At 40.7% G+C, this 25973-nt stretch overlaps 1 protein-coding gene and 1 long non-coding RNA gene across 3 annotated transcripts in view; one reads left to right on the plus strand and one right to left on the minus strand.

The window, feature by feature from the left end:
• LOC110073403 (fer-1-like protein 4) overlaps positions 1–25973 on the plus strand; it is a 71947-nt gene that overhangs the window by 43896 nt on the left and 2078 nt on the right. Inside the window, exons 29-44 of one of the 2 annotated variants that reach the window (XM_020782585.3) lie at positions 514–682; positions 1330–1499; positions 2619–2750; positions 4133–4172; positions 5513–5622; positions 8814–8945; positions 10443–10553; positions 11034–11161; positions 13940–14110; positions 14390–14544; positions 15754–15932; positions 18310–18395; positions 20148–20246; positions 21085–21326; positions 24248–24537; positions 25544–25644. In XM_020782585.3, the coding sequence (XP_020638244.3) occupies positions 514–682; positions 1330–1499; positions 2619–2750; positions 4133–4172; positions 5513–5622; positions 8814–8945; positions 10443–10553; positions 11034–11161; positions 13940–14110; positions 14390–14544; positions 15754–15932; positions 18310–18395; positions 20148–20246; positions 21085–21326; positions 24248–24537; positions 25544–25644 (2315 nt within the window). Of the gene's footprint in view, positions 1–513; positions 683–1329; positions 1500–2618; positions 2751–4132; positions 4173–5512; positions 5623–8813; positions 8946–10442; positions 10554–11033; positions 11162–13939; positions 14111–14389; positions 14545–15753; positions 15933–18309; positions 18396–20147; positions 20247–21084; positions 21327–24247; positions 24538–25543; positions 25645–25973 lie in introns of those variants that run through there. The other variant, XR_013545071.1, reaches the window with a different exon arrangement.
• Positions 8435–25973, minus strand: part of LOC144589154 (uncharacterized) — a 75636-nt gene continuing 58097 nt past the window's right edge. Inside the window, exon 2 of the long non-coding RNA XR_013545072.1 lies at positions 8435–8656. This is a non-coding gene — a long non-coding RNA (uncharacterized LOC144589154). The remainder of the gene's footprint in view (positions 8657–25973) is intronic.

Genomic DNA, 25973 nt, shown 5'->3' on the forward strand with positions numbered 1-25973 from the left:
ATTGTAAGACAGACAGACAGACAGACAGACAGACAGACAGACAGACAGACAGACAGACAGACAGGAGTTGGGAAGAAGATTCTTACACCTGGGATAACTTTCCTGTATCTATGTATTGGAATAGAATAAAACCAAACAAGATTTGGGAAGCAAATATTGGAACTTCCTAGATTTGTATTTTATTTGGTTCTCCTACATTGCTATCTTACATAGTCTCTACATAGGCGCATTTTGGTTAAATTATGTTCCCATCAGTTGATGACTTTTGAAATATTCATATACTTGACTATCAGAGTAAATGGAATTGCTATGTATTTGTTGCTGAAGGATTAGGAAAGTGATGTAGAGCAGGTATATGCGTTTCTACAGTACATATTCTACTTGTAGAAGATGCATTGATAAAAAACGGCTTCTTGTGAAACCTCATTTGTTATTAAACCAGCTCAGCTCTAAGGCAATACAGTACAGTACTTTTCTGTAATCTGCTTGCTGACACTCAGTTGTCTCCCACAGGAACTTCCAGAGCAAGTGTACTTACATCCACCTCTCAGTATCTTTGTGGTGGAAAAGAGAGCCTTCGGACGTTCTGTCATGGTGGGAACTCATATAGTTTCTCATATTATGAAATTTGCTCCTAAAGAATTAGATGACCTAGAGGAGGAAACAGACAGCCCACCCAAGAGTAAGTGTTTATAATGCATTTTAGGGTACCTTCCTATGAAGTGGGATAATATGATTTTCAAGATAGGTCATTATAAATTGGGATTTATTTAGCTCTTGCATAATAGAGTTATAACTCAAAAAGATTAACTTTTCCAACTCTGTACACTCAATGGTAACATCAGTGGATTTCTAGGAACACGTTTTGTCCTAGCTGTTTGTTGTTGAAAACAAAGAAATTAACAATATATACAGCACATTTCTGGAACTTCGAGGCACAGCTCTTCAAGTTACAAAATTTCAGGTTATAATGTCATCAGTGCCTCATTTCTAGATATAATTTTGTGTGCATTTTTTCAACTAAATATCATTCTAGGAGGCTAAAATGTTGCTAGAAGTTTTAATGTCTTACATATTTGTACGGTGAACTATATCCCTTCCATACCAAAAACATGCTGTGTGCGTAAACAGACTGTATAATATGAAGTGATTTTAAGGTGAGTAAAAGTGGCAATCTACTTACATTTCACATCCATTCTCTTTTTTGGAGTAATTTAAAGGAAAGTTCCAGGTGAGAAACAAAACTGGATAACAATGTGGAAATGATACAACAAATAAAGACATTATATTTCTTTTATTAAATACATGATATGTACAACTTCTTTTTAGTGCGAAAAGCCTCAGCCCGACCTAACATCTCCAAAACAGTGTTGAATCTTGGTGCCACTGCAGGGAAGACAGTCGTAAACATTGGTGCAGCTGCCGGTCAGACGGTAATAAATATCGGTGCAGTTGCTGGAGACGTAGGTAGCAAAGTAAATCCCCTCAAGCTTGTAAAGGTGAGTGTGGCAAAAATATCAGTTTTCACTATTTACTAGATCCTACTGTCATATGAATATTGTGGCTAATGGGAAACAGCCTCATTGATGCACATCAGAGAAACATCTTTTTCACAAGCCTGAATTACTGAGAAATCTTAGCATGCTTTATATGGGAGGGGATATTACTGGGTGACAAAAAAGGAAACAGAATTGTGGGTGTAAAGAGCAGGAGTGTAAATATGAATGGCTGAGAATGGCCATTGTGCCTTGCAGGAATCAAACAGTTTCCTCCTGTTGCCCTGGTAGTAAACTTGAGGATAAGTACCAATTGTTACATTTATAGTCTACCATTCCTCCAAGGAACAGTTGGTGACGTACATGGTTCTTTCCCCTTTTTAATCCTAACAGCAGTGCCATGTTGTAGATTAAGGTGAGAGTTAGTAAATTTAAAATATTAAAAAATAAAAGATGCAGTGAAGCAACCAACTCTGGTGAGCTTCAACATGTCTATGTCAGCAGAGGTGCTTGTGCTGGTCATGAATGTCACTGCCTCTCTCACCAGCTGCTGTCTGGATAATTATTTGGTGTTTCCTTAGATTCTGAGTCTGGATTTCAGCCATCTTCCCAACAGCTGGCATCAGTACTTAGCTAGACCACATAGTTGCATCCTTGGTCCTGTCTTCTCATGTCTGCACATACTTTGATGGGTTAAACTCTTTTTCCATTTACACTTGGCAAAGATATACCGACTCATCTTCTAATACAGGTTAAAACAAATCACTTGCTGAGAGTAATTTTGAGCTCCAAAAGGCCTGAAGGAGAAGGGACTTAGGCACCCTGTCTTCATACAACCTTTCTGAATACCAAAGGACAACCTTGATGATGTGCTGAGCAGGTTTTTAGGAGATGAGCTCCCCAAAGTAGTGAAAGATGTCTATTTGTCACAGCATAGAATTTTCCTCACATGACTTGCATTTAGTGTGCTTTATTTTGTAAATTAGTCAGCATGTGGTAAGCACAGGTTTAATTTGTAAGTTTGCTGAGAAATGCATCTCTGAGGAAATTCTATGGTGAGAAAGAATATGTTAATAATTTGTAAGGAATATGCATAGCTCTTAATATCTAATTCACCTTCAGAAACCTCTGAAGAAAATTCCTGTTGATGAACTCATCCCAAAAGAAGAGGTATTTGAGGAGGAAAAACCTGAGAAAGAAGAACTAGATTGGTGGTCCAAGTACTATGAATCATTAAAGGAGTTAAATAACCAGGTAGTGTATGATACTTCACCATAATAAATGTCATAGTATTGTAATAAGATTTCTGCTTGAGTTGAACCCAGTCCCTTTCAGCCCACAGTCCCTTTAAGCCCAGCCATTTTATGGTGGTAAGGTTAAGGTTTGGACAAGTTGGGGTTGGCAACCTTGATGGGTCAAGTAGATAATGTCCCTCCAAGGATCCACTTCAGGCCACCCCATCCTGTTTGCCATTGTGTGGCTAGATTTCAGCATTAAATCTTAAACACTCCTAAAATAAGTAGCAACAACATTTTCTGCTTGTTGTAAGAGGCTTTATGCAGTTTCTGTTTGAAATTCACTGTTTTGGAGGGTGGGCAAGGAGGCCACAAAAAAGTGGTCTTGGACAGCCACATGATGTCCCTTGGTATAAGTATTCAAATCTGCCAAATTGGTAAGGTTTTGTCAAATAAAAATAGTATCCATAAGTATGCATTTTATTTAGTTAAGGAGATTTCCCTGGCTTGGTTCCTCTGAAAACCAGGGTACAGAAACTGCCTGCAGCTGTGGGTAGAGGTGCTCTGGGAATAACTTCATTGACTCTAGCGATCAGGTTGTCTGATCGCCAGAAAAAAGAGTGAACCAACTGGCCCCACAGTGCACCAAAAAACGGGGCAAATGCCCATCTGATTGAGCCCTCAGATGTCATAAAAGGCATACCATACCTCATTTCAAAGACATTAAAATCCTAGATGATGCGTGTAGCCCTGCAATTCTCATTACTTGCAGACCTTGGTCTGAGGGCATAGCAGTATTTAGAATCGAAAATATAGGGCTGAGATGTGAAGCTAATGGCTGCAATAGAGAACAATGAAGGACAGAATAGCCAAAAGAAGCCTTTGCAGTTAAGAGAATGCAACATCTGCATTTATATTGGAGTATGAGATGGGACAGGTAGCCAAGCAAAAGTAGAAAATCATATTGTGCAAAGTATGGTGGCAGGGAATTCCAGTTTTTGTTTTCTATCTGTTCTTGTTCTAAGACAAAGGTGGGCAACTTGACACCTTCCAGATGTTGTTGAACTGCCCCATTTGTTCTACTAAATACTGTATAGCAAATGGTGGGGGATAATAGGAGGGAGTCTAGTGTAATCTAACATAGGCATTGAAAACAAAATACAAAATATTTTTAAAATCTTTAAAAATTGAAGATTGAAGGGAGAGTAAGAGAATGTTGGTATGATGTTTCTTTGTAACATCTCAATATATCATCAGTGTTTTCTGCTTGTGGAAAGTATGTTTGGTACTGTTCTGCAAAATATATCTACTGCTGATGATGGAGGATTTGCTAAGGTAGTACAATAATGGAAACTGATTGGCGTCTGTCATAGTTTGATTGATGGTCATTCTCTTTTACAGTCCTTTAGTGATGATGAAGAGGAGGACCCTAATGATCCAGGTGATTTTTTTTCATACTTTGATAACAAAATCTTTCCAGATCTAGAACCTATCCTTTATAACAGTGGTTCCTAACCTTAAGTAACTTAGGTGTTCTTAGACTGCAGTTCCCAGAAGCCTTCACTACCAGCTGTGCTGGCTGGGGCTTCTGAGAGTTGCAGTCCAAAAACACTTGGTTACTCAAATTTGGAAAACACTGGTTTATAGGCTAAGTTTCCTTTATAGGAGATAAACCAATGGTGCTTTTATAATTGTCTGTTGGTGAATGTGCAAAATGAACATTACTATAAGCAGGCATTCAGCCAGTGTTTGTCACCATGGCACTAGTTCAGTCTCTCTAAATCACTTCTTTCTCCAGAGAACTTATAGCAACCTTGTCAGAATAAAACCAAACGATTCCTTCTTTCAGAAGTGATTGGGCACAGAGGGCTGGTTCATGTATCAACATTATGCATACAGAAAACTCCAGCTGCCTGCAGTGTCCCATACTTCTGCCTGTCTATATACAGTAGATGCATGCAGCAGAAACATTTCCTTCCAAACTATCATTGTCTGATGTTCCCTTCCTGGTAAGGAGATAGATGATGCAGCCCACTCACTATCACTTGCGTTAAGGTGGTTTTTTTTTAACAATGAAGAACAAACTCAAACACACCTTAACTCAAGTGATAGTGAGTGGGCTGCATCATCTATCTCCTTACCAGGAACATCAGACAATAATAGTTTAGAAGGAAATGTTTCTCCTGTATGCATCTACTGTATATAGACAGGCAGAAGAACAAAAACAAAATGAAAAGAGTTATGTTAGGACACCTTGAAAGCAAACAAATGTATATCGGTGTGAGCCTTTATAGATTATAATCCACTTCTTCAGACACATGGAGTTCAGAGTTCAGTGCCTAAGCCATAGTATTCATGGTGTGGGCAGGTACAAAACATGTAGGCCAGATATTGTCCTCTAAGTGACTGAAACAGTGAATTGTAATTAACAAAAGCTAGCACTGAAATAAATTTGGTAGCCTTAAAGGTGCCACGGCATTTTTGTTTTTGTGTTAGCATTGATTTTGTTGCTGCTGAAACAGAGTGACACGTCTTTCCTTCTGAAAACTTTATTTTTGTTGACAGCAGAGGACACTGACTGGGTTCATTTCCTTCCTTGTTCTCTCTAGCACTGACTGCTCCTCACCACCACCACTCCTACCTATGAATGAGAACAGACAATGCCAGAGAGAACAGAAGTGGTCATTCAGTTTTATTGGTAGCTGATAGTCAGAAGAGAGTGATATTTTGATGATCTAAACATCAAGAATTCAATTTACTATTATCTTATTTTATCTTTAGAAGGAGGGAACCTAAATGTTGCTTCTCTTGATGTGGATGTGGATGCAGATGATGTGATAGTTGAAGCTGAGCCAGTTCGCCCTAAAAGGAAGCTTATAGCTACTTTAAAGGTATGTCTTTAGGGACACAAGGGCTGGCTTTATTGATTTCAGTGCAAACAGAGTTGCCGTATCTCAATCCCACAGTTTCAGTATTATGTAAATCACTTGCTGGTGGTCATACACAAATGATTTTTGTAATTTCTAGAAGCTTAAATAGTGCTGCCAGTGATTAGTTACAAGCTCTGTTTGGAATGTGTTTAAGGTCACTATGGCCACTAGACCTGAGGCTACAACAATACTGCAGGAAAAATGCAAAGTGATCTGCTGTGAGTTCATGCCAAGGGAATCGGCTTTCCCTGGGTGGAATTGCTTTACCGAATCTTACAGGAATCAGCAGAGAGTGAGAGCGAGGAGGAAATTGCCATTCAGCCCTTTCTAGCAGCTTGTCAAGGCAGCTCTGCTGCAGCTGTCCAGATTTGCAGGAGAGCACAGTTACAGTATAGTTACATTAACAAGCTGCAAACAAGGGCTGGCTGCTGATTTCCTCCTTGGTCTTTTCCCCCCTGCCTCCTAGGTGACTTGGAGACAAGGGGTGCTTGTTTGAGAGGAACTGGCAACCATGAGTGCCCCTTTACTTCCTCTTTCCCCATCTTGACGGAAGCTGTGAGAACCAGCTCCTGCTCACTCATTCTGCATCAAGTGATCAGACCAGCTGAACTGATGTGAATGTATTTGACTGAGAAAAAAGTAGAAGCCCTAGTGGCAGAGGAAAAATGTACAGATCAAGGGGAAAAACTCTCAGTTGATTTGCATTAACTTGTACATCATGACATCAATGGAAAATGATGCAGTTCTAACCATCCCAATCCTGGAGCATTCCCGGCATTATTTGTCAATGGAGTGCCCCCCCAACTTGCTTAAAATAGGTACCTTATTTCTGCAAATACTCACACAGCTGCTGTATACTTCGCTCTATTGGAAGGAATGTTCTAGCTGATGTAGCATGAGTTATAGATACCACAATCACAAGCCCGAAAATGATAGGACAGTGAAGTATAGCTTGGAACTCAGCCTGCAGGCTCTTTGGTTGGTGCTAGCAGCTCCCAGCAGGTAAAGGGAGAGAAAACTGTTTTTCTGCTCTTTTATGTTTCCCTGTTCCTGCCAATGTATTTGGAAAGAGGTGCCTCTGTGTGCCTTTTACCTAACTCTGATCAATAATCCTTGCTCCTGACTGGCAACTTGCTAAATCAGGAAATCCAACACATTAGATTTGTGCATTTCTGCCAACTGCTTTATGTTCTGACATATACCACAACATAACATATACCATAACCTGCTGGGGATGGAGCAGTACATATTTGACCATGTGCTCATACAAACAAAGAATGTTCTCTCTTATTAGGATCACAGCTTCAGTGTTCCTGATATTCTGTTATGCATATATCTCTAAAGATCTAGAATCACAGAACAATAATGAATGAGTTGGAAGGGGCTTATAAGGCCATCGGGTCCAAATCCCCTGCTCAGTGCAGGAATACAAATCAAAGCAGATCTGATAGATGGCTGTCCAATATTCTCATGAACGCTTCCAGTGTTGGAGCGCTCACCACCTCCAAAGGTATTTGAGCATGGTAGTATGAGCATGGTGAAGCATGCCAGAGAGTCAGGGAAGTGGCTGACTGCCAGTTGTTTCATATTGTGTGTCGCCCTGGTGTGGCAAAATGTAGGTGACTCTCTTCTGCTTTTCCAAAGCAGCAGAATCTTGCTGCAGCACAAATTTGATGAGGGGACAACAATAGATTTATAATATAGTTGCTGAACTGAGGTGGATTGATAAAGGATCATTGCTATACAGTAAATAAGAACTAGTGACTTCTTATCATAATCAATATATCATAAGGAAGGAATAAAACATTCTTTGTGTTTGACTTCTTGCTGCCACGATTTGTTAATGTGTAATGTCTGATAGGGTCATTTGTAAAATTGTGAAGTCTTCTTTTTAATAGAGCTTTTCATATTCACAGTTTCAGATGATGATGATGATGATTAAAAACACCAGGCACAGTCAAAATTATAAAAACATTGACTGGTATTATATAACAGATACAAGTTTTAACCAAAACCCTAAGTATTTGTTAAATATTGGCTCAGTATGTATGCTGTTCCTATTATTGCCGTTTTTTGTAATTTTGGTGGTGTGATTTCTGAGATCTGCATGTGCTTATAGTACTGTGTGAAATGTCTTGATATTGTTTCCAAAGCCCCAATGAACTCTGATGATGATGATGATTTGGTTGTTGTTGTTTAGTCGTTAAGTTGTGTTTGACTCTTCATGACCCCATGGACCAGAGCACTCCAGGCCCTCCTGTCTTCCACTGCCTTCTGGAGTTGGGTCAAATTCATGTTGGTAGCTTCGGTGACACTGTCCAACCATCACATCCTCTGTCCAACCGTTCTCCTCTTCACACTTTCCCAACATCAAGGTCTTTTCCAAGGAGTCTTCTCTTCTCATGAGATGGCCAAAGTACTGGAGCCTCAGCTTCAGGATCTGTCCTTCCAGGGAGCACTCAGGGTTGATTCCCTTCAAAATAGATAGGTTTGATCTCCTTGCAGTCCAGGGGACTCACAAGAGTCTCCTCCAGCACCGCAATTCAGAAGCATCAGTTCTTCAGTGGTCAGTCTTCTTTATGGTCCAGCTCTCAATCCCATACAGAACTACTGGAAAAATCATAGCTTTGACTAGGTGATGATTTGATATAATGTCCTTAATGCATGTAATTTACTGTTGGTACAATGAAACTGAAATATATTTCAGTCTAATGAACATGCATTAGTGTTTGGTATTAAATGTCACATTATTTTTTATTTAAATTCTAAATTATATATAGCTGTAGGATAAGTTATTATTGGACTATCATTCCCATAGTCCCTCATCCAGCATGGATAGTGGATGCTGGCTGGAAATTCTGAGAGTTGTAGGTGAGAAAAGTAACTGTTTTTATATTGACTTGCATGATGGTTGTGCATCTCACTGTTCGTTGAGGTTGAATTATTACTTGAATCTCTTCTTGCCCGATCTTAACCATAGGGTTTTGGTGGAATTCTACCAAAAAAAAAGAAAAAGAAAAGACAAGCAAATGTTAAAAAGAATTTTGGGGAAAATAATCGCTTGCTTGAAGTGACTTTTTCTTTCTGCATTGGTTTTTATTAATATCTGTGATGGGAAGTAAGCTCAAAAATTAACATGCCTCTCCTGTCAGATCTACAGTTCAGAACTGGAAAACGAGTTTGACAATTTTGAAGACTGGCTATGTATTTTTCCACTTCATCGTGGGAAAGCTAGTGAAGATGAGGATGGAAATGATGAAGATAATTTTGTGGGAAAATACAAGGTAATTAATAGCAACTTGTTTTCAGTACAATAAAATACTTAATTTTATTGCTTCAAAACCAATCAGGCTGTATGCATAAAGAGCAATTAACCACTCAAAAATATTACATTTTATTATTGCAGCAGTATTTTGCGCTCTTAGGTCATAAGCCAACTAAAAAAATAGGGATGTTTGAAACAAAAAATTATAACTATGAAACTTGACCTCGGATCAGTGTCAAATTTGGCGTGGATGTAGCAGAATGTCTGGTCTTGCTCTGCACAAAATGTGGGGACATTTGTGCGAAGGTGTTTCTAGTCATGATTGTTACTTTGTTTACTCATGAGTAATTTTACCTGGTTTACTCAAAAAGTATTTGAAGTTAAAAAAAGAACGATATTCAGAAACTTACTCATTCAAGCTGTGAAAATACTGCATTTTTTGTTTTGTGAAAGGGAATATTAAAGAAGGTTTTACCTGGTTTACTCAGGAGTATTTTTACCCTGTTTACTTGGGAGTAGGTTTATCAGTTTTATTCACAAGCATGTAAAAAGACATTTTAAAAGCAAATAATATTTAGGATGAAAGTTAGGGAGACATAAGGGATTTTCCCTTCCATGGTGTCAATTTGTGAATGGTAGTGGTGCTGGGGGGGGATTCCTTTTCAACATCTTGAAAACACTATTAGCCTGTGGAGTGTCTCAGGGATCCATGATTCTCCATACTATTTCACATATACATGAAAAACCTGAACGTTGATTCCTGTTTTCATCACTTAACCACTTCTCACCCAAATACAAAGCAATTGTCAGGGCTATGTATTCTCGAAGGCTTTCACGGCCGGGATCTGATGGTTGTTGTGGGTTTTTCAGGCTCTTTGGTCATGTTCTGAAGGTTGTTCTTCCTGACGTTTCACCAGGCTCTGTGGCCGGCATCTTCAGAGGACTGGGCAGGCAGGATATTGTACAATATTGGGCCATTTCCTGTTTTTTTTTAAATTGTGGGCAGAGAATCACAATATCCCATGTTCATAACCCAGAGAGAGGTGTTTTTAAAGAGTTGAATATCTAACATGTATATATGAACAAATCAGAAAAGCATAAAAATAAAATACATTAAAATAATGTTTTTTAAAGATAAGAAATTTCAGGAATTAATATCCACAGGTAGTAAAGGTCCCCTGCTCTGAAAGTTATTCCTTGTCACTTTAAAGACCAATTTTTGACAAAACAAAACAAAACCAGGCAATTTTGGAAGTGAAGTTCAGCTTATGGTGGTGAAACCTGTATATGAATTAAGGATATTGAGGGGGAAAGGTACTGGACTAATGATTTAGAGGAATTATCTAAAACTGTGTTTGAGAATATGACTGCTAGCTGAAGATGAAACAGACATTTCTTGCTAATACAGTATAAGAGAAAATGAAAATTGTTTTTTGTAGATGTAGGGCTATTCAGAATAGATTTTACTAGAAAGGATGGTATGCAGATACATTCTTATTTAATCCTTCTTTTGCAGGGTTCATTTTTTGTATATCGTGCTGAAGAAGCAGGTGCAGAACATAAAATCTCCCAAGGCATTCCCAGAAACAGACCTATTAAAGTCCTGGTCCGAATCTATATAGTTAAAGTGAGTATTTGTAGTAACTTTCATGCATCTTTAAACTTGTGCTTATATTACCAAATAATTTGGTCATCCTGCCAACACAGACAGCTACTTTATTGCCATCTCAAGCTAATCTCTTAAAGCATGTCCTTTGTCACTGGCGTGATACAGCTTATGTGCGTCTTTCACTTGATTCTTACTTGGCTTTCATGAGTATAAGGGGGGAATATTATTACAAAAGGACAAGACTTGTGAATTCCCAGCTCTTACATCCAACAACTGGGGTTTCTGTGATTTTTTATTGTTTGTATTTCAGTCATGTTAAGACCTAGACTACGTATATATGTCAGTAACTCTTTTACGATGATATCAGTTTATAACTGTTCATGATAGATTCAGCCTAATTATGTTTCCAGACAAACTGATGTAATGCTTCCACTCAGTGGCTTCTATATGGTTTTTTGTCTTGCCAGCATTATAAGTCTCACATGTTATGTGTTCCAGGCAACTAACTTGACTCCAGCAGATCCCAATGGGAAGGCAGATCCCTACCTGGTTGTCAAAATTGGGCAACAACAGAAAGACACCAAGGAGCGATATATCCCAAAGCAGCTCAATCCAGTTTTTGGAGAGTAAGGATGTTGCTTTACATTCTACCTTCTCAATGTTGCTTGTTGTAGAGTCTAAAAGTCCATGTAGATCCTTATATGAGGTGGTGTTTCAGTAGTCTATCATGCTTCCATCCCCCTCAGCAGGTGCTTTGTCCCACAGTTTTCTGGGTTCAAGTGTGTATACTTAAAGGTGGGCACCCAGGACAGAATAGGGATTCTGTTGGTGTACCGTCCACCCCGCTGCTCAACAGTCCCCCTTCCTGAGCAGACTGAGTTGGTATCGGAGGTGATGTTGGAGTTCTCTAAACTGATAGGACTGGGGGACTTCAACTTATAAAGAGTGGCTCAGGACTTTATGTCCTCCATGACAACCATGGATCTGTCCCAATTGGTTTCTGGCCCCACACATATAGCAGGGCACACTCTGGACCTTGTTTTTCATGCGGGGCAGGATAATGGTGATCTGGGTGTGGAGGAACTCTCTGTAGTTCCATTATCATGGACAGATCACTACCTGGTGAGGTTTAGACTTACTGGAACTCTTAATCTCTGAAGGGGAGGTGGACTTACAGTGGTGCCTCGCTTAGCAAGTGCACCGTATAGCGATGTTTCCGTATAGCGTTCCCTTTTTCGGGATCGCTATACGGAAACATACCCGATCTTCGCAATGGGGAAAACCCGCATTGCGAAGATCGGGTATTGCGGCGGCCATTTTGGAGCCACGGAACAGCTGTTCGGCGGCTCTAAAATGGCCGCTGGAAGCCCGGAAATGGCTGCCGGCAGCCGTTTTCACGCCCTGCCCTCGCTTAGCGAGGGCGCGAAAATGGCTGCCGGCAAGGGGAATCCTCACTGAACGGGTAAGTAAGCAAGGTATTGGAACGCATCAAACTAAGTTTAATGCGTTTCAATACGTTTTCTCTACCTGTTTAGCGACGATTCCGCATAGCGAGGTTAATCCGGAACGGATTAACCTCGCTATGCGGGGCACCACTATATTAGGATGGTCTGCCCCAGGAGACTGATGGATCCAAGCGTTTTTCTGACAGGTCTTGGGGAGTTTCCTGTTGCCTTGGCAGTCGATCCTGTCAAAGCTCTGGCTGATCTCTGGAAAGGGGAAATGGCCATGGTGGTGGACACAATTGCTTCCTACCACAAAGTAGGGTCAGGCAAGCCCCCTGGTTCACCAGGGAGCTGGCAGTGATGAAACAAGTGGGATGGGACTAGAGTGACAATGGCAGAAAACTCAGAGTGAATCCAACCAAACATGCACTAGAGCCCATTTGAAGGCCTATTCAAAAAGGTTTGCATCTGCACAAAGTCATCCAACAGAGTTGTTTCAAGTGGTCAGGGGCTTAGTACATACCCCACCAAAAGAACAAAATATTGACCACTCCGCAATCCGCTGTGAGGAATTTGCACGGCACTTTTCAGATAAAGTCACTCAGATCTGCTCTGACTTGGATGCTGTAATTGATACAGACCCGGTGGATGTAACTTTGGCCCTGGCGTATTCTGTTTTAATGGATACTTTTCAGTTGGTGCAGCCTAATGATGTAGACAGAATTCTTGGAGAGGTGAATGCCACCACATGTGCGCTGGACCCTTGCTTTCCCTGGCTCATATAAGCAGCCAGAAGAGGAATGGCTGATTGGGTATGGGGAGTGGTAAATGCTTCCTTGAAGCAGCGTAGGATCCCTGCTTGCTTAAAGGAGGCAGTAATGAGACCACTATTGAAGAAGCCTTCCCTGGATCCCAGTGTACTGGATAACTACTGGCTAATCTCAAACATCCCATTCCTGGGCAAGGTAGTGGAGTGTGCGGTGGTTTCTCAGCTCCAGGGATTCCTGGAGGAAGCAGATTATCTAGACCCATTTCAATCTGGTGTCAGGCCTGGTTATGGGACAGAGACAGCTTTAGTCGCCTTGGTGGATGACCTATGCTGGAAACTGGACATGGGGAGTTTATCCCTATTGGTTTTGCTGGGCCTTTCAGCGGCTTTCTATATCATTGACCATGGTATCCTCCTGGGCCGTCTCTCTGGAGGGCTACAAACTACCCAGCTCTGCTACAGGGAAAGAGGAAGAAGGCATGACAGCAGTCAGAAAAAGAGGGGAATGCAACATGACAATGAGCTGGAAATGAATTGTGGAAATGAACTGCAAATAAGCAGATAACATACAGTAGAGGAAAGAGGAAAGAGAATTATAAAAAATGCATGATGTTCAGGTAGAATTATTGGACCAAGGAGTGATTGAAAGATATAACTACTGGGATCTGGAAGTCTCTGGAGCACAGTGGATATAGGGGGTGGTGGTGGTGGTGAGATGACCAGTTCATTGCCTTCAAGGTCAAGGTTTAAAAGTGTTTGCACCCGTGGATGTCATGGGTGAATATATCCTTTAACTACCAAAAAAAAAAAAATCATTACCCTGGAATGATTTTACTGGCAGCAGCAGCAATTTTTGTAAATCAAATTCTTCTCCTGCCCTGCAGCCCCCAATGCTTTCCACATAATGAGAGGGATCCCTTGGGGAGGGCAACTGAAAACATTTAATTCATGAAAAACCACCAGGGCGTAAACTTGCAAGGCATAAACTTGCACAATAGGATTTCAGCCATTCTCTTTTTACTCAGGCCCTTATATTGCATGAAAGAAACACTGTGAAGAGATGGTGCTACTGCAGCAAATGGTAAAAGAGGTGGTTGTTTAAGACTTGCACCCAATAGCCTCTGTTCCACATGTTATTTGCCCGCTGAAATTAATTAATTCATAATTCTCTTTCTCTGTTTTTAATTCAGAGTGTTGGAGCTGAGTGTATCTTTCCCCACAGAAACTGAGCTTACTATATCAGTATTAGACCATGATTTAATTGGATCTGATGATTTAATTGGGGAGACAAAGATCGACTTGGAGAACCGATTCTACAGCAACCACAGGGCTAACTGTGGATTGGCATCACAGTATGATACGTACGTACTGCAGGATGCATTGGCAAAGCAACCATGGAGCTTTTTATTGCACTACTTACTTTCAGTAATTATTATTGCAGAGATATCTGCCTTTCTGTGTAGCCAACACTTGCTCTGTAGCCTTTCCAAGCAAGCATCCTAATTCAGTTTCTCGGGGGGGGGGGCTATAGTACCTAGTGCTCTCTACTGGACCACCAGCACCAAGATGAAAAAGTCAAGCTTCACATCCAAAAGTATACAATTTAGAATCTATTATATGTGATTTTTCTTTCCTTCCAGAGAAGGCTACAACATGTGGCGGGATGCATTCAGACCCTCGCATATCTTGGACAGTTTGTGCAAGAAAAATGCACTCCCATCAGCTGAGTACAGGCGAGAAGAAGTAAAAGTAAACAACAAACTTTTTAAGATCCCTCCTGAAGCTTTTCCAGAAGGTACAGCTCCATGCTTTGGAACAGAACTGATATTTCAACAATTAATTTTGCTCATTAAATGTTTCTTCTAACATTCCACCTCTCTTTCCATCTGATGCTCCTGACTATCTCGTAACTGAGGGTATGATCGTACGCAAATACAATAGATCGCATATTGAACTGCTTGTGGAACATCTGGAGCAATGGTTTTATAATTGTTTTTAATCTTGAACAATGTTTAAATGGTTGTTGTGGGTTTTCCGGGCTCTTTTGCCGTGTTCTGAAAGTTGTTCTTCCTAACGTTTCGCCAGTCTCTGTGGCCAGCATCTTCAGAGGACAGCACTCTGTGCTCTGGTGTAGTTTGCTTGGGAGTGGAGTATTTATGGCTGTGAGATAGGCTTTGTCCTTTTCTGGAGAGGGGTGATTAGTGTGTCTTGTTATGGGTGTAATGTTGAAATGGCTTTTAATATATAATAATAATAATCTAATAATAATCATCATTTTAGTACTGCAGAGCTGGAAGAGAGCATATGGATCACGAAGTCCAGCCCTTGTCGAGGAGGCACAGTGGGGAATTGAGCTCCCGACCAAACCTAAACTACTGAGCTATCCAGCAGTTCTAGTTTTGCATAATATTTTAATTTGTTCTTATTGTATCTTTTTTTAAATTGTTGTGATCTTCCTCAGACCCTCTATGGGAAAAAAGGCATAATGTAGTGTAATGTAATTTAATGTAACGAGTGTATGGTTATTGTTTTTCTTCCCTTTGTTAATTCATTCTAGCATAACTTTGTGGGCGGTTGGGGCATTGAGGTAGATCCAGATGGTGTTAGAGGTGGCAGGCAGGAACCTGTCACCTCTGGGTATTATGGGATCCCCTTAAGGGGACCTTGGGGCAGAGCATGGTCTGGCCTAGCATTGAGGCTGAAGGTCCAGCGCTGTCCCCAGGTGGTAGGGAGCCATGAAGTGCCGAATGCCCACATGGCCTCCAAAGGACCGTCATCCCTGGTGTTGACCCTCAACAAATCCTTGAAGGCTGGTAATGATATCAGAAGGCACTTGAGTCTTTCAGTGCATTGGATCCATCCTCAATGCTGAGTCAGAAAAGCTGCTGCTGCAGCCAATGAAGTTGTGTCATCTTTCTTCCAAGAGTGAGTTAGTTGTGTTTATCATTATTGTATATGTTCTGGGCCTGCTCAGCCAGATCTGACTGATCACATTATGTTCTAGAAGCCTTTGTAAAAGACAAGACAGAAAATGATGATGAAACCTGGTCTGCTTATGATGAGCACAAGGCATTGTATGTTCTTCAGCACTGGGATGAAATGCCAGAGTATGGATGCAAATTAGTTCCAGAACATGTGGAAGTTCGATCCCTTTATAATCCAGAGAATCCTGGTCTCCTGCAAGTGAGTACAGAATATCGGATGACGAGTAATACAGGAGTCTGTGAAGGGGTTTCCCTGCCTTTTAAAAGTCTTTTTACGTAGTTGCTCTTTATAGGATCTATATAGGATCCAAGGCAAGTGGGGCCATGGGGCTAGCAAAACCACAACAGGATGGTCTGCTGGTATTCTGTCAGCCAGAACAACAGACAGACAAGGCTCTCATCATATCCAGCTCAGGGAACAACAGTATTACAGAGCAGAAAAATGGAAAGCCACAACAATAAGAATGGACAAATCTGTTCTACAACTTCCAGGGCTTTTTTGACACACAATTTCATTCCACCCAGGTCCCCCATCATTTGCCAAAACATTTTGATAAGAAGTGCACATGAAAATGTGTACTGGTTTTTAATAGACCATCTCCCCTTTGTCTGCATTTGTGAACACATTTTTAATCAAGAGGAATAATAATGCACCATGAAATTGGGGGATGGGGAAAACCTAAAGGGCTTTGCTGACAGAAGGCTGTCTTGAAGCTCCTGATGTTGGTAATGCTTAGAACGTGATTATCTTTTTTAAAATATATTCTGCCTCACAAAAACTGCTATTCCTTTCTAATTTTTAACATGTTGCTGACTGTTTTAATCCCCCTTGTAAAATTAACTCTTTCCCTTCACCAATAATTCTGGGAGGACAGTTATATCCAGGGGCAATGTTTACAAAATATACCACAGATTGGGGTACATTCATCTGCAGTGGAGATTTATCTATGAATCCCACAGCACTAGAAACAACACAAGACAATACTCCTGAATAAGATCTTAGGAATTTTGCATTTTCTAGGTCATCTTTGTATATATTTTGAGTATAATGTGATTTTGGTTTTCTATCTTGAATTGAGTGATAGGTGTAAAAACTCCTCTTAATCCCATCCCTCTGCCCAAGACAAACTTTTTGGCTGAACTGCAGATGGAAAAAGTTGAGGGGAAGCCATGAGTGGTGATAGAAGGATAGATGGTTTCTTATACAGGCTGTATCCTCCAAGCATTACAGTGCCGTGGACTTGACTCCACCTACACACTACAATTCCAAGGCACCAGCACAAAAACAGAGGTGTAAGGATTGATATTAAGCAAATTAGAAGCTTTCAGAAATTGGAACTGTGAAACTCAATTTCTCGGCACCGAAATCAACCATCTGAATTGGGACCCTACAGGCAAATAGCTGCTCCAAAAATGAAATCACAAGAGCCATCAAACCAAGAAAACAACACCAAACTGAAGAGGAAAAACAGCCACCCACAAATAAAGTATTTCTGCCATACATCAAAGGGATCATGGATAGCATGGGGAAACTTTTGAAAAAAAACACAACCTACAAACAGTATTCAAGCCCACCACAAAAATACAACAAATGTTATTTATTTATTTATTTATTTATTCAATTTAAACCCCGCCTATCTGGCCTATAAGACCACTCTAGGCGGCTCAGCAAAGGACAAAAGGGACCCCTCACCATTGCAGGAGTATACTGGATACCTTGAGTTGTGACCAGGTATATATTGGAACCACAAAATGAAGCATCCACACCAGAATCAAAGAACATGAGAGACACTGCAGACTAAAACAACTGGAAAAATTGGCAGTAGCTGAACATGCCCTAAAACAAGCTGGACATGAAATTCTATTTCAAAATTGTGAAGTATTGGACAACACCAGCAATCATTATGTTAGACTGCACAGGGAAGTCATTGAAATCCACAAACAGCAGCAGAGCTTCAACAAAAAAGAAGAAAGTTTAAAACTCAACAAAGCCTGGCTCCCATCACTGAAAAATACAGCCTGCAAAAGGTCAACAAACTCTCCCCAGCCACAAGGACCGGTGATCACTGCACATAAAAGACCAGCTAACAACACCCATCAATCACAGTGACAGATAATTTCTCCCTCTTATCACTATAATACACCCACAACAAAAAACATGCTGATCACCACAATCACCCATCTCCTGAAAAGGACAAAAGCTGATCCCACAGCTATAAATACTCAACTATCCAAACAAACTGCACCAGAGCACAGTTAGAGTTTTGACTCCTGTCCTTTGAAGATGCCGGCCACAGAGACTGGTGAAACATTAGGAAGAACAACCTTCAGAACACAGTCAAAGAGTCCAAAAAACCCCACAACAAGCACCAAATTAAGAAAAAGGAAATAACATTCTCAAATGGTCACAGAATGCAATTTGTAATCTGATGATGGTATGAACAGTGATGAGATTATACTTTCCTGCTGATAAATTTGTGTAGCAGTTAGTATCAGTCTCCCACATTACTTCATTGGATGAACTCAGCCTGTGGAGAATTTCAGAATACTGTACCATGTTTCCTTTATTTCCCCAGGGCTCTCTCCATATGTGGATTGATATGTTTCCAAATGATGTCCCTGCACCATCTCCTGTCAACATCAAACCACGGCTTCCAATCAGGTAGCCAACAAGAGTGGGAGCCAGTTTTGAAACCGTCACTTGGGGTGGAGTGGGGGGAGGTGCAAATACAATGCTGCTGTTGCAGTAGCACCAAGATTTCTTCACACGCCTGAAACAAAATGCACAATTTTTGGCATGATTGATTGACAATCTAGTGAGCACTGCAAAAAAATACAGTGGACACATTTACTGGCTCTCTGCAGTTGGTTTGGTGCTGAGATAACATGTATCCAGTTGAGGGGTAACCTTATTAAAGTCTTAAGCCTGAAAGAGTTAGTAGGGCTGCAACTGTGGACAGACATAAGGCATATCTATCTGTAAGTGAGGCAAATTGTAATGCATTCACCATGAAGGTCTGCAGAGAGACTTGTTAAGGAGGAAGCCACTTCTTACACCATTTTCCTGACTGAGTGCTCAAATTATGCACTGCTTATGTGATGGGGTGCAAGGATGCATCCCTAGCAAGTTGCACACAAGTATTAGGTGGCCAGGATTGGGGCAGGTTTCATCAGTGTCAAGTGGGAGGGAGGGAATCCATACAGTTAAAGGAGATATGCCTGCCTGACAAGGAACAGCTGAAGGAGGCAGGGCCAGGGAGAATAAAAGAGCATGACTGGGAAGGGTTGTCGCTTTTCTCTGATGCAGAGGATGTGTGGGAGGACGCAAGGTTGAAGAATGTTGGAAGCTCTATACCATCACTGGGCATGTTTGCTTGCAACACAAGTCAGACACCAGAGAGTCCAGAAAATGTGCTTGGACAAGGCTAAGTTTGTCTCGATACCGCCACAGCCCTGGAGAGGCAAGTGGAGGAAGTAACTGGTAGAGACGAACTGCCAAGCCTGGCTTCTTTTGTTCATCTATACAAGCCTTTTCTAAAAGGTGTGCATCCTGGACATATGTAGCCTCTGCTTCCCTGCCTGCTTTCCAGAACCCGGGGAATTCTAGTGAAGTTAACTGGGTCCCCAAATTGGCAAGTGGTGCCCAAGGGTTTAGAGGCAATAATTCAGCACTATCAGACTATGGGGCGAAAGGCAGGGGGAAATGATACTGTACTACTAATAAAAGCTCTTCTGAGTCATGATATTCCCAGGGGACTCTGGTCCCACTAGCAGCCCAGGAGGGGTGTGTAGTGGGGCACATAGCATAGAATCACAGAAACACTGTAGGTGCATTCACTGAACATGTCCATAAGCCCCTCTGCAGACCTTCACAGCAAACACACCCATGTTTTCCTCACTTCCAGATTGTGCGAGGTTGTGAAGCTTACCTGTGTCCTCGAATCACCACCAAAATTTCAGCCTTCTATACTTTCATGTTTAATTCCTTAATAGGGCCGGTGCCCTTCAGAGCCAAAACAAACAATAAACACAGGAGGATGTACAGAAGTTTGGGGACAAGGGAGTGCTACATTTGGGGCTCTGATGAACCATATATGTATGACCTATGCCTGCTCTAGAGAATGCTGAGGATCATTCAGTATAAATTTTGTGAAGCATGAGCATGCTGAGGTTGCTGCACTTGGCCCATTCACTGTTTTATACAGTTTCTAATTAATAGGGAGGTTTATATTTAAAGAGGAAAGGGTGTGCATCCCTGTCTTCTCATTTATTTGACATTCTTGTGTTGTGTTCAGAGGCAAATCAGTCCCAGTGGAGGTTATTCTTTAATCCTTCTTTAAAATTCTGAGGACTTACCAAGAAAGACATTGTGTTTTATCCTGCTGTTATAGTTATTGTTTCATTTTTCCCCCAGTTATGAGCTGCGTGTCATTATTTGGAACACAGATGATGTTGTCCTTGATGATGTGAATCCAATAACAGGAGAAATGTCTAGTGACATTTATGTAAAAAGGTACCATAGCAGTCATGGGTTAACTTTAGATAGTCAAAAATGGAAATACTGTCAGATGAGAGATGCCCTGCTATTTAAGAGTATAGAGATTTCCTTTATATATTAGACCAGCATCCCTACAGACAACTATTGTGTTTGCTATATCATGGCGAAAATCCTGTTTGTGCAGCTCTACTGTGTAATGCTGATGATGTCATCAGCTATGGCCATTTTTTAGACATAAAAAAAGTTCTAGTTCCCTTATTTAAAGGTCCCAAGGCTCTCATTAAATCCCTATTGTCCTGGGGAATGAGTTGGGGGCTGCGGGACAGGAGGGGAGAAGATTAATTTCAAAAAATCACCACCACTAGGATGACTTTACTATTGGTGATGTGTTTTGCACTTGAAAAGCTGGACAAGTCTTTTTCCCAGGAAATGGAACTTATAACACTCACTTGATCCACATGCTTGGAAACTATGCATTGTTAAATATCTCTGGGAGAAATAAGATGGGGCTTTAGGGCCAATCCTAGAAGTAGGCAGAATGAGATAGTTACCTCAGGGTATGGGAACATGAGCAATGGTGGGCAGCTGAGGCACATATGTGTGTGGCAGGCAATGTTTCACTTCTGACTTCAGTCAGTGGGAAAAAATTGCAACCGTGCAGTGGTAGGGATTCTATCATTTATTTTCAAATGCAATTGAAGCTTGACATTTTGCAATCTGAGCAACGCTGATCTCATATTGCTGTATCTTCCCTATTGAAATGATTTGTGCTGTTTTTTTTAATGTTGCAAAAAGTAGGAGCAATATATGTGGAGAGCTTTACACTAAGATGCTAATGAAGTTTCTTCTTTAGTTGGATTAAAGGACTGGAGAAAGACAAACAAGAAACAGATGTTCACTTTAACTCGTTGACTGGGGAAGGCAACTTCAACTGGAGATTTGTGTTCCGCTTTGACTACCTCCCAACCGAGAAAGAGATCACGTACAAAAAAAAGGATTCCATCTTTTCTCTGGAAGAATCGGAATTCCGGGAGCCAGCAGTTCTGGTTCTTCAAGTTTGGGACTATGATAGGATTTCAGCAAATGATTTTTTAGGTAATTTTTACCTGAACTGCAATGTTCACAGCACTTTAAAGCATATATTTTTTCTTTAAAAGTCTCTGGGGCTGTTTGGCAACAAGGGCATGCTGTTAATAACAGAAAAGAAAATACAAAAAGAACATGTAAAGTTTCCAATCTTCCCTCTGTTCTCCATCATTCGAAATGTGCCTTTCAGAATAGAGAGAGGGGTAGTTGTCAACCTCAAGATATTTTTGGCCTACAACCTTATTCACCCTTCACCAGCATATAGTGAATAGTGAAGGATTATGGGAATTGTGTTGTCTTTCCCTGTTTTGGAGGCTATTAGCACTGCCTTCCCCCACCCTACCCACCCACTGCCACCAAAATGGCTCATCTGATTTATGGAGTCTGGCAGAAACAGGAAAGGAACAGCTAGTTACTCTAATGTTGCTTCAGACTGCAGACCTAATGCCAGAGAAGAGCTGACATGTCTGTCAGCATCTTCTCTGTCAACATCTTCTCTATAGTCCCTGTTTTCCACCCATGCTTTACAATTAGAAAACCCAGACCATTTACATCTAAATTCCATTAAAGGAGTGGAGTGGAGGGGGAGCTCTTAGCAATTCTGCAAGCAAAGCAGTTTTAAAACACTATTCTATGGCCTTTTATTCGCTGTTCCATATGCTTTGGATTCCATTCTAAGCACCTTGTTGTTTAGGTTACAAGGAAGCGAATCAAAGCAATATGGCATGATGAATGCAGTTGTACAAATTAATTAAGGCAACAAGCTGTGTACTGTAAAAGGAAAACTGGCCTGCTCTACCATCTAGTGGCTACAGAAATGTAGACACCAGGCTTCTTTTCCCAGATCCTTTGTTACATTAATTTCACATTCAAGTCTGCTGAGAGATATCAGTTTCACTGAATCGATACAGTTTAGAGAACAAGGAGACTTCAGCTGCGTTCTCTTTAGTGCCACTTTTGGAATGGAGATCACTTGAGATTTCCATCTTTCTAGCACCTCCTATAGGTTGTTCCTCGGTTCCACATCATCTGTCTCTCCTTACATAATATGAGGATCCAGTGTGGCGTAGTGGATAGAGAGATGGACTAGGATTCTGGGGAGCATGGTTTGAATACCTGCTTGGTCATGGAAACTCATTGAGAGTGTGGAACTGGTAAAAGCTGTGAGGCCAAAAGAATCTTGGAGTGGCTGAGACAAAGCTAGTCAAATGTATATATAATCTAATTTTCTATTGCCTGTTTTGGCTTTAGAATTAGTATCATTAACCCCATGCAACTATTGGGAGAAATCCTTCTTGGATATATAGAGCTCTTATAACAAGAAACATAAGCTTGTAGGCTTATCTAACAGTGCCATGGATGGCAGAGATGAGCAGGGAGGTGTGAGGCTTGTCATGAATGAGAACCAAAAGAGAAAACAGGCACCAATGAGGATAAAGAAATAATCCACAGCTCAAGGAGATCTTATTGCTTCAGCAAGGCTCATCCAGAAAAGGAAGCCGCCTTATACATTTTGTTGTTTAAGAAAGACCCAATGGACAGCTGAGCAGATGGAATCATTCCAGGATCTAAAGTTATGTCATTGAGAAGCTGCTATCTTCAGTTCAGTGCTTTACCATGGGGGAGAGATTTACATATATCTTGCAGTTCCTGCTGGATTTATGCAAATTCACAGTTAGACCTTCCCAAAGATGTCCTGATGGATGGGAGTTCCTGAGATCTGACTACCATGAATAGTTTTTTAACTCCACCATACCTTAGAAGACAGGATCCAGCTTCTGTAATTTTAACTTCCTAGTATCTGCCATAGAAAGAAGTAGTTATTGATAAACTACTGAATATGCTTTATCTATGCCTTGAATCTAGATTCTAAATATAGAAGGGGCATCCTCAAAGAGTGGAAAGCATTGTGAGTACACTTGGGTGTCCCCCAGGGAACAACATACAATCAGTAAATCCTTTACTTCCAGGAGCCTTGCACTGCAAACTTGTTGATGAGAAAAATGATCCAATGGTCCTTTTTAGAAGCACAAGTGACAATAAATTTTACCATTTTGATTTGTTTTTAATTTTTACCTATATTCCATATACATCTATAATTTTAAATTGTGCAACACTCTGATACGAATAAAGCAAGGACAGATCTAGTTTCTGACCCTTGTTTCTCATTTCTGACTAATTTCAGACTTTCTGTTAATGTCATCTAATTTGTGTACTCTTTCCCTTCCCACTGTCCCTTAGCTGTTCCCCTGAGCCAGCTATATTGTCTATTTCTCAGCTTGCCACTAATATGAACTGCTATTTTTGTGTTCACAAAGGATTTTCTTTCAAGTAGGATCTACAGTGACCTTAGAATTCTCACGCTTTCTGCTTCTCTGAGTGGCATGGCTCATTTGATGTTGCAGACCTACCTTTTTACAATGGTTTTTCCAAACACGTGCAGTGTTCTTATGTTGGGGCATAAGAAGACACTTCTTCTCCCCTTGGGAGAAACCCAAGAGATGAAGGGTCTCTGCCTTAAGCAAGAAGGGGTTGAACTACTATATAAACTACTGAGCAAGAAGGGGTTAAACTACTTCTGCTCCAGGTCTACTCTGTGAATCTGACCATAATGATATAAAACTGGATTAGGTAAATATTCTCATATTTATTTAAGATTTTTTTTCTGTTGCTTCTTCTCTCAATAAAAGCTGGAAGAAAAACAGTAAAGAAAAACAGTGAAAAGTGGACAAAAGTTTTAAAGAAAGATGTGAATTAAGAGTAAAGGTGGACAATGAGTAATACTGAACACTGCTCCAATGTTAGCCACAACCAAAATTCCTGCAATTCCTGAAAGATTAAAGACCTGAATTTCAGCCACTTGCTCCAAATTGAGTATGAACAGCCAGTATCTGAAATTCTCCCTTCTCTACTTCTTGCTTTGTTTCAAGGGTCCATTGAGTTAAAGTTGAATGATATGGTGAGAGCTGCCAAGAGTTCCGAGCAGTGCACTATCAAGATGGCCAAGGAGAAAGCAGGGCCCCGCTTTTCCATCTTCCGAAACAAACGAATGAAGGGCTGGTGGCCTTTCATCAAACTGAAAAGTCAGGAAGACATTGAGAGGGAGGAGAAGGAAGCTAAGCAGAAGAAAAAGAAGAAGAAGAAGAAGAAGTGGAGGAGCTCTGTAAAGCCAGAAGATGTTGAGTTTTCAGATCCTAGTGGAAATATCTTCATCTTAACGGTAAGAATTAGCATACAGACATAGAGAATAGACATTTGGAAGATTCTTTTAACAAATGTCCAGACACCAGAGCTGGGACTTAATTGGGGAACACGTCTTCAGTGAGCTGCGGCCCCTCCCAATATAGCAGCTAATACTCTCTGATAGTCTAGCAAACAAGCATTAAACAGACCTCAGCCTACTTATAAACTAGACAAGATTGTCCAACCTGGAACAGTGGTTAGTTTTCTCTTTTCAGGCTTCCTATGCCTTTCAGCCTTCTTATGAGGTCTTAAAGAAAAGCCCTGCTCCTAGTTCTTTCTTCACTATTTTTTCTTCTTGTTGTGGAAATCTTCTGCATCAGTAATGGCCTTTGCTTTTGGAAAACCAGTTTTCCTCTGCACCTTTCAAGTGTTAGTTAAAATATTATTATCTCAGCAGGAATTTGATAGAGAAAGCTCCTACCCATATGAACCAATTTTAAGGCAATGAGATACTACTGATTGAAAGCTGCTGTATGTGTTGTCAATGCAATCGAAGGATACAGGGATGCCTTGGACAATGATATTCATGGTTAAATAGCAACACAAGGTCAGAAAATGCAGCCTTGCAGTGGCATAAAATGGAGAAGGCATGGTGCATTGTTAGGAAGTAACAGACAGCTTCGCTTCCCAGGTTGCACAACACTTTCTAAACAGCAGTCAGTTAGGGGCTCTTAAAGACTGCAAACTGATTTATGCAAATTCTTTTATAGTAAATTTCCCCTATATTTTGGAAACATAAAAGACATCAATCCAACAGCTGAAATGTTCTCTGTTCTTACTAGTGAATTAAATCACTTTACAGCTACTTTACCTCCTGTGACTTTACAAGTAAACTGTTTTCCCTGCTTTCCAAGGAAAAATGTTTCAAGGGAGTCCTTTTTTGGCCTATCATTGATCCATTCTCATGAATGAATGAAAGTAAAGTTTTCTCTTGGTGACAGACTCTTGCGACTATGTCTTTACCACAGTGCATTTCTCTACAGGGGAAAGTGGAAGCTGAATTCCAGCTACTGACCATAGAGGAAGCTGAAAAGGCCCCCGTTGGTCTAGGGCGGAAAGAGCCGGAGCCCCTGGAGAAACCCAAGTAAGTATTTTTACATGCGCGTGAGTGGATTGGGAAACAGTCAGGTTATGCCTCTAACCTGCACCTTGTGTTATCTTCTTGCCCGTGTGATACCAATGAAAAGGAACAGAGTATTTAGGATCATATTATTTCACCATATGAAGAAAGGGCTGACTGGAGGATTGGGATCAATTGTTTTGAGTGTGATTTTGCACCTGGGTGATCCTTGCACCAAAAGTTAAAGGGAAAAGGGCAAAAAAGAGGAGCCCTCATTTACCAATATATGCCCTTAAAAATCATGATTTCACTACAGCAGTGGCCCAACAGTGTTGAGAGTTAAACAGAATATA

The sequence above is a fragment of the Pogona vitticeps genome, chromosome 4, assembly GCF_051106095.1.
Source record: "Pogona vitticeps strain Pit_001003342236 chromosome 4, PviZW2.1, whole genome shotgun sequence".
Lineage (NCBI taxonomy): Eukaryota > Metazoa > Chordata > Lepidosauria > Squamata > Agamidae > Pogona > Pogona vitticeps.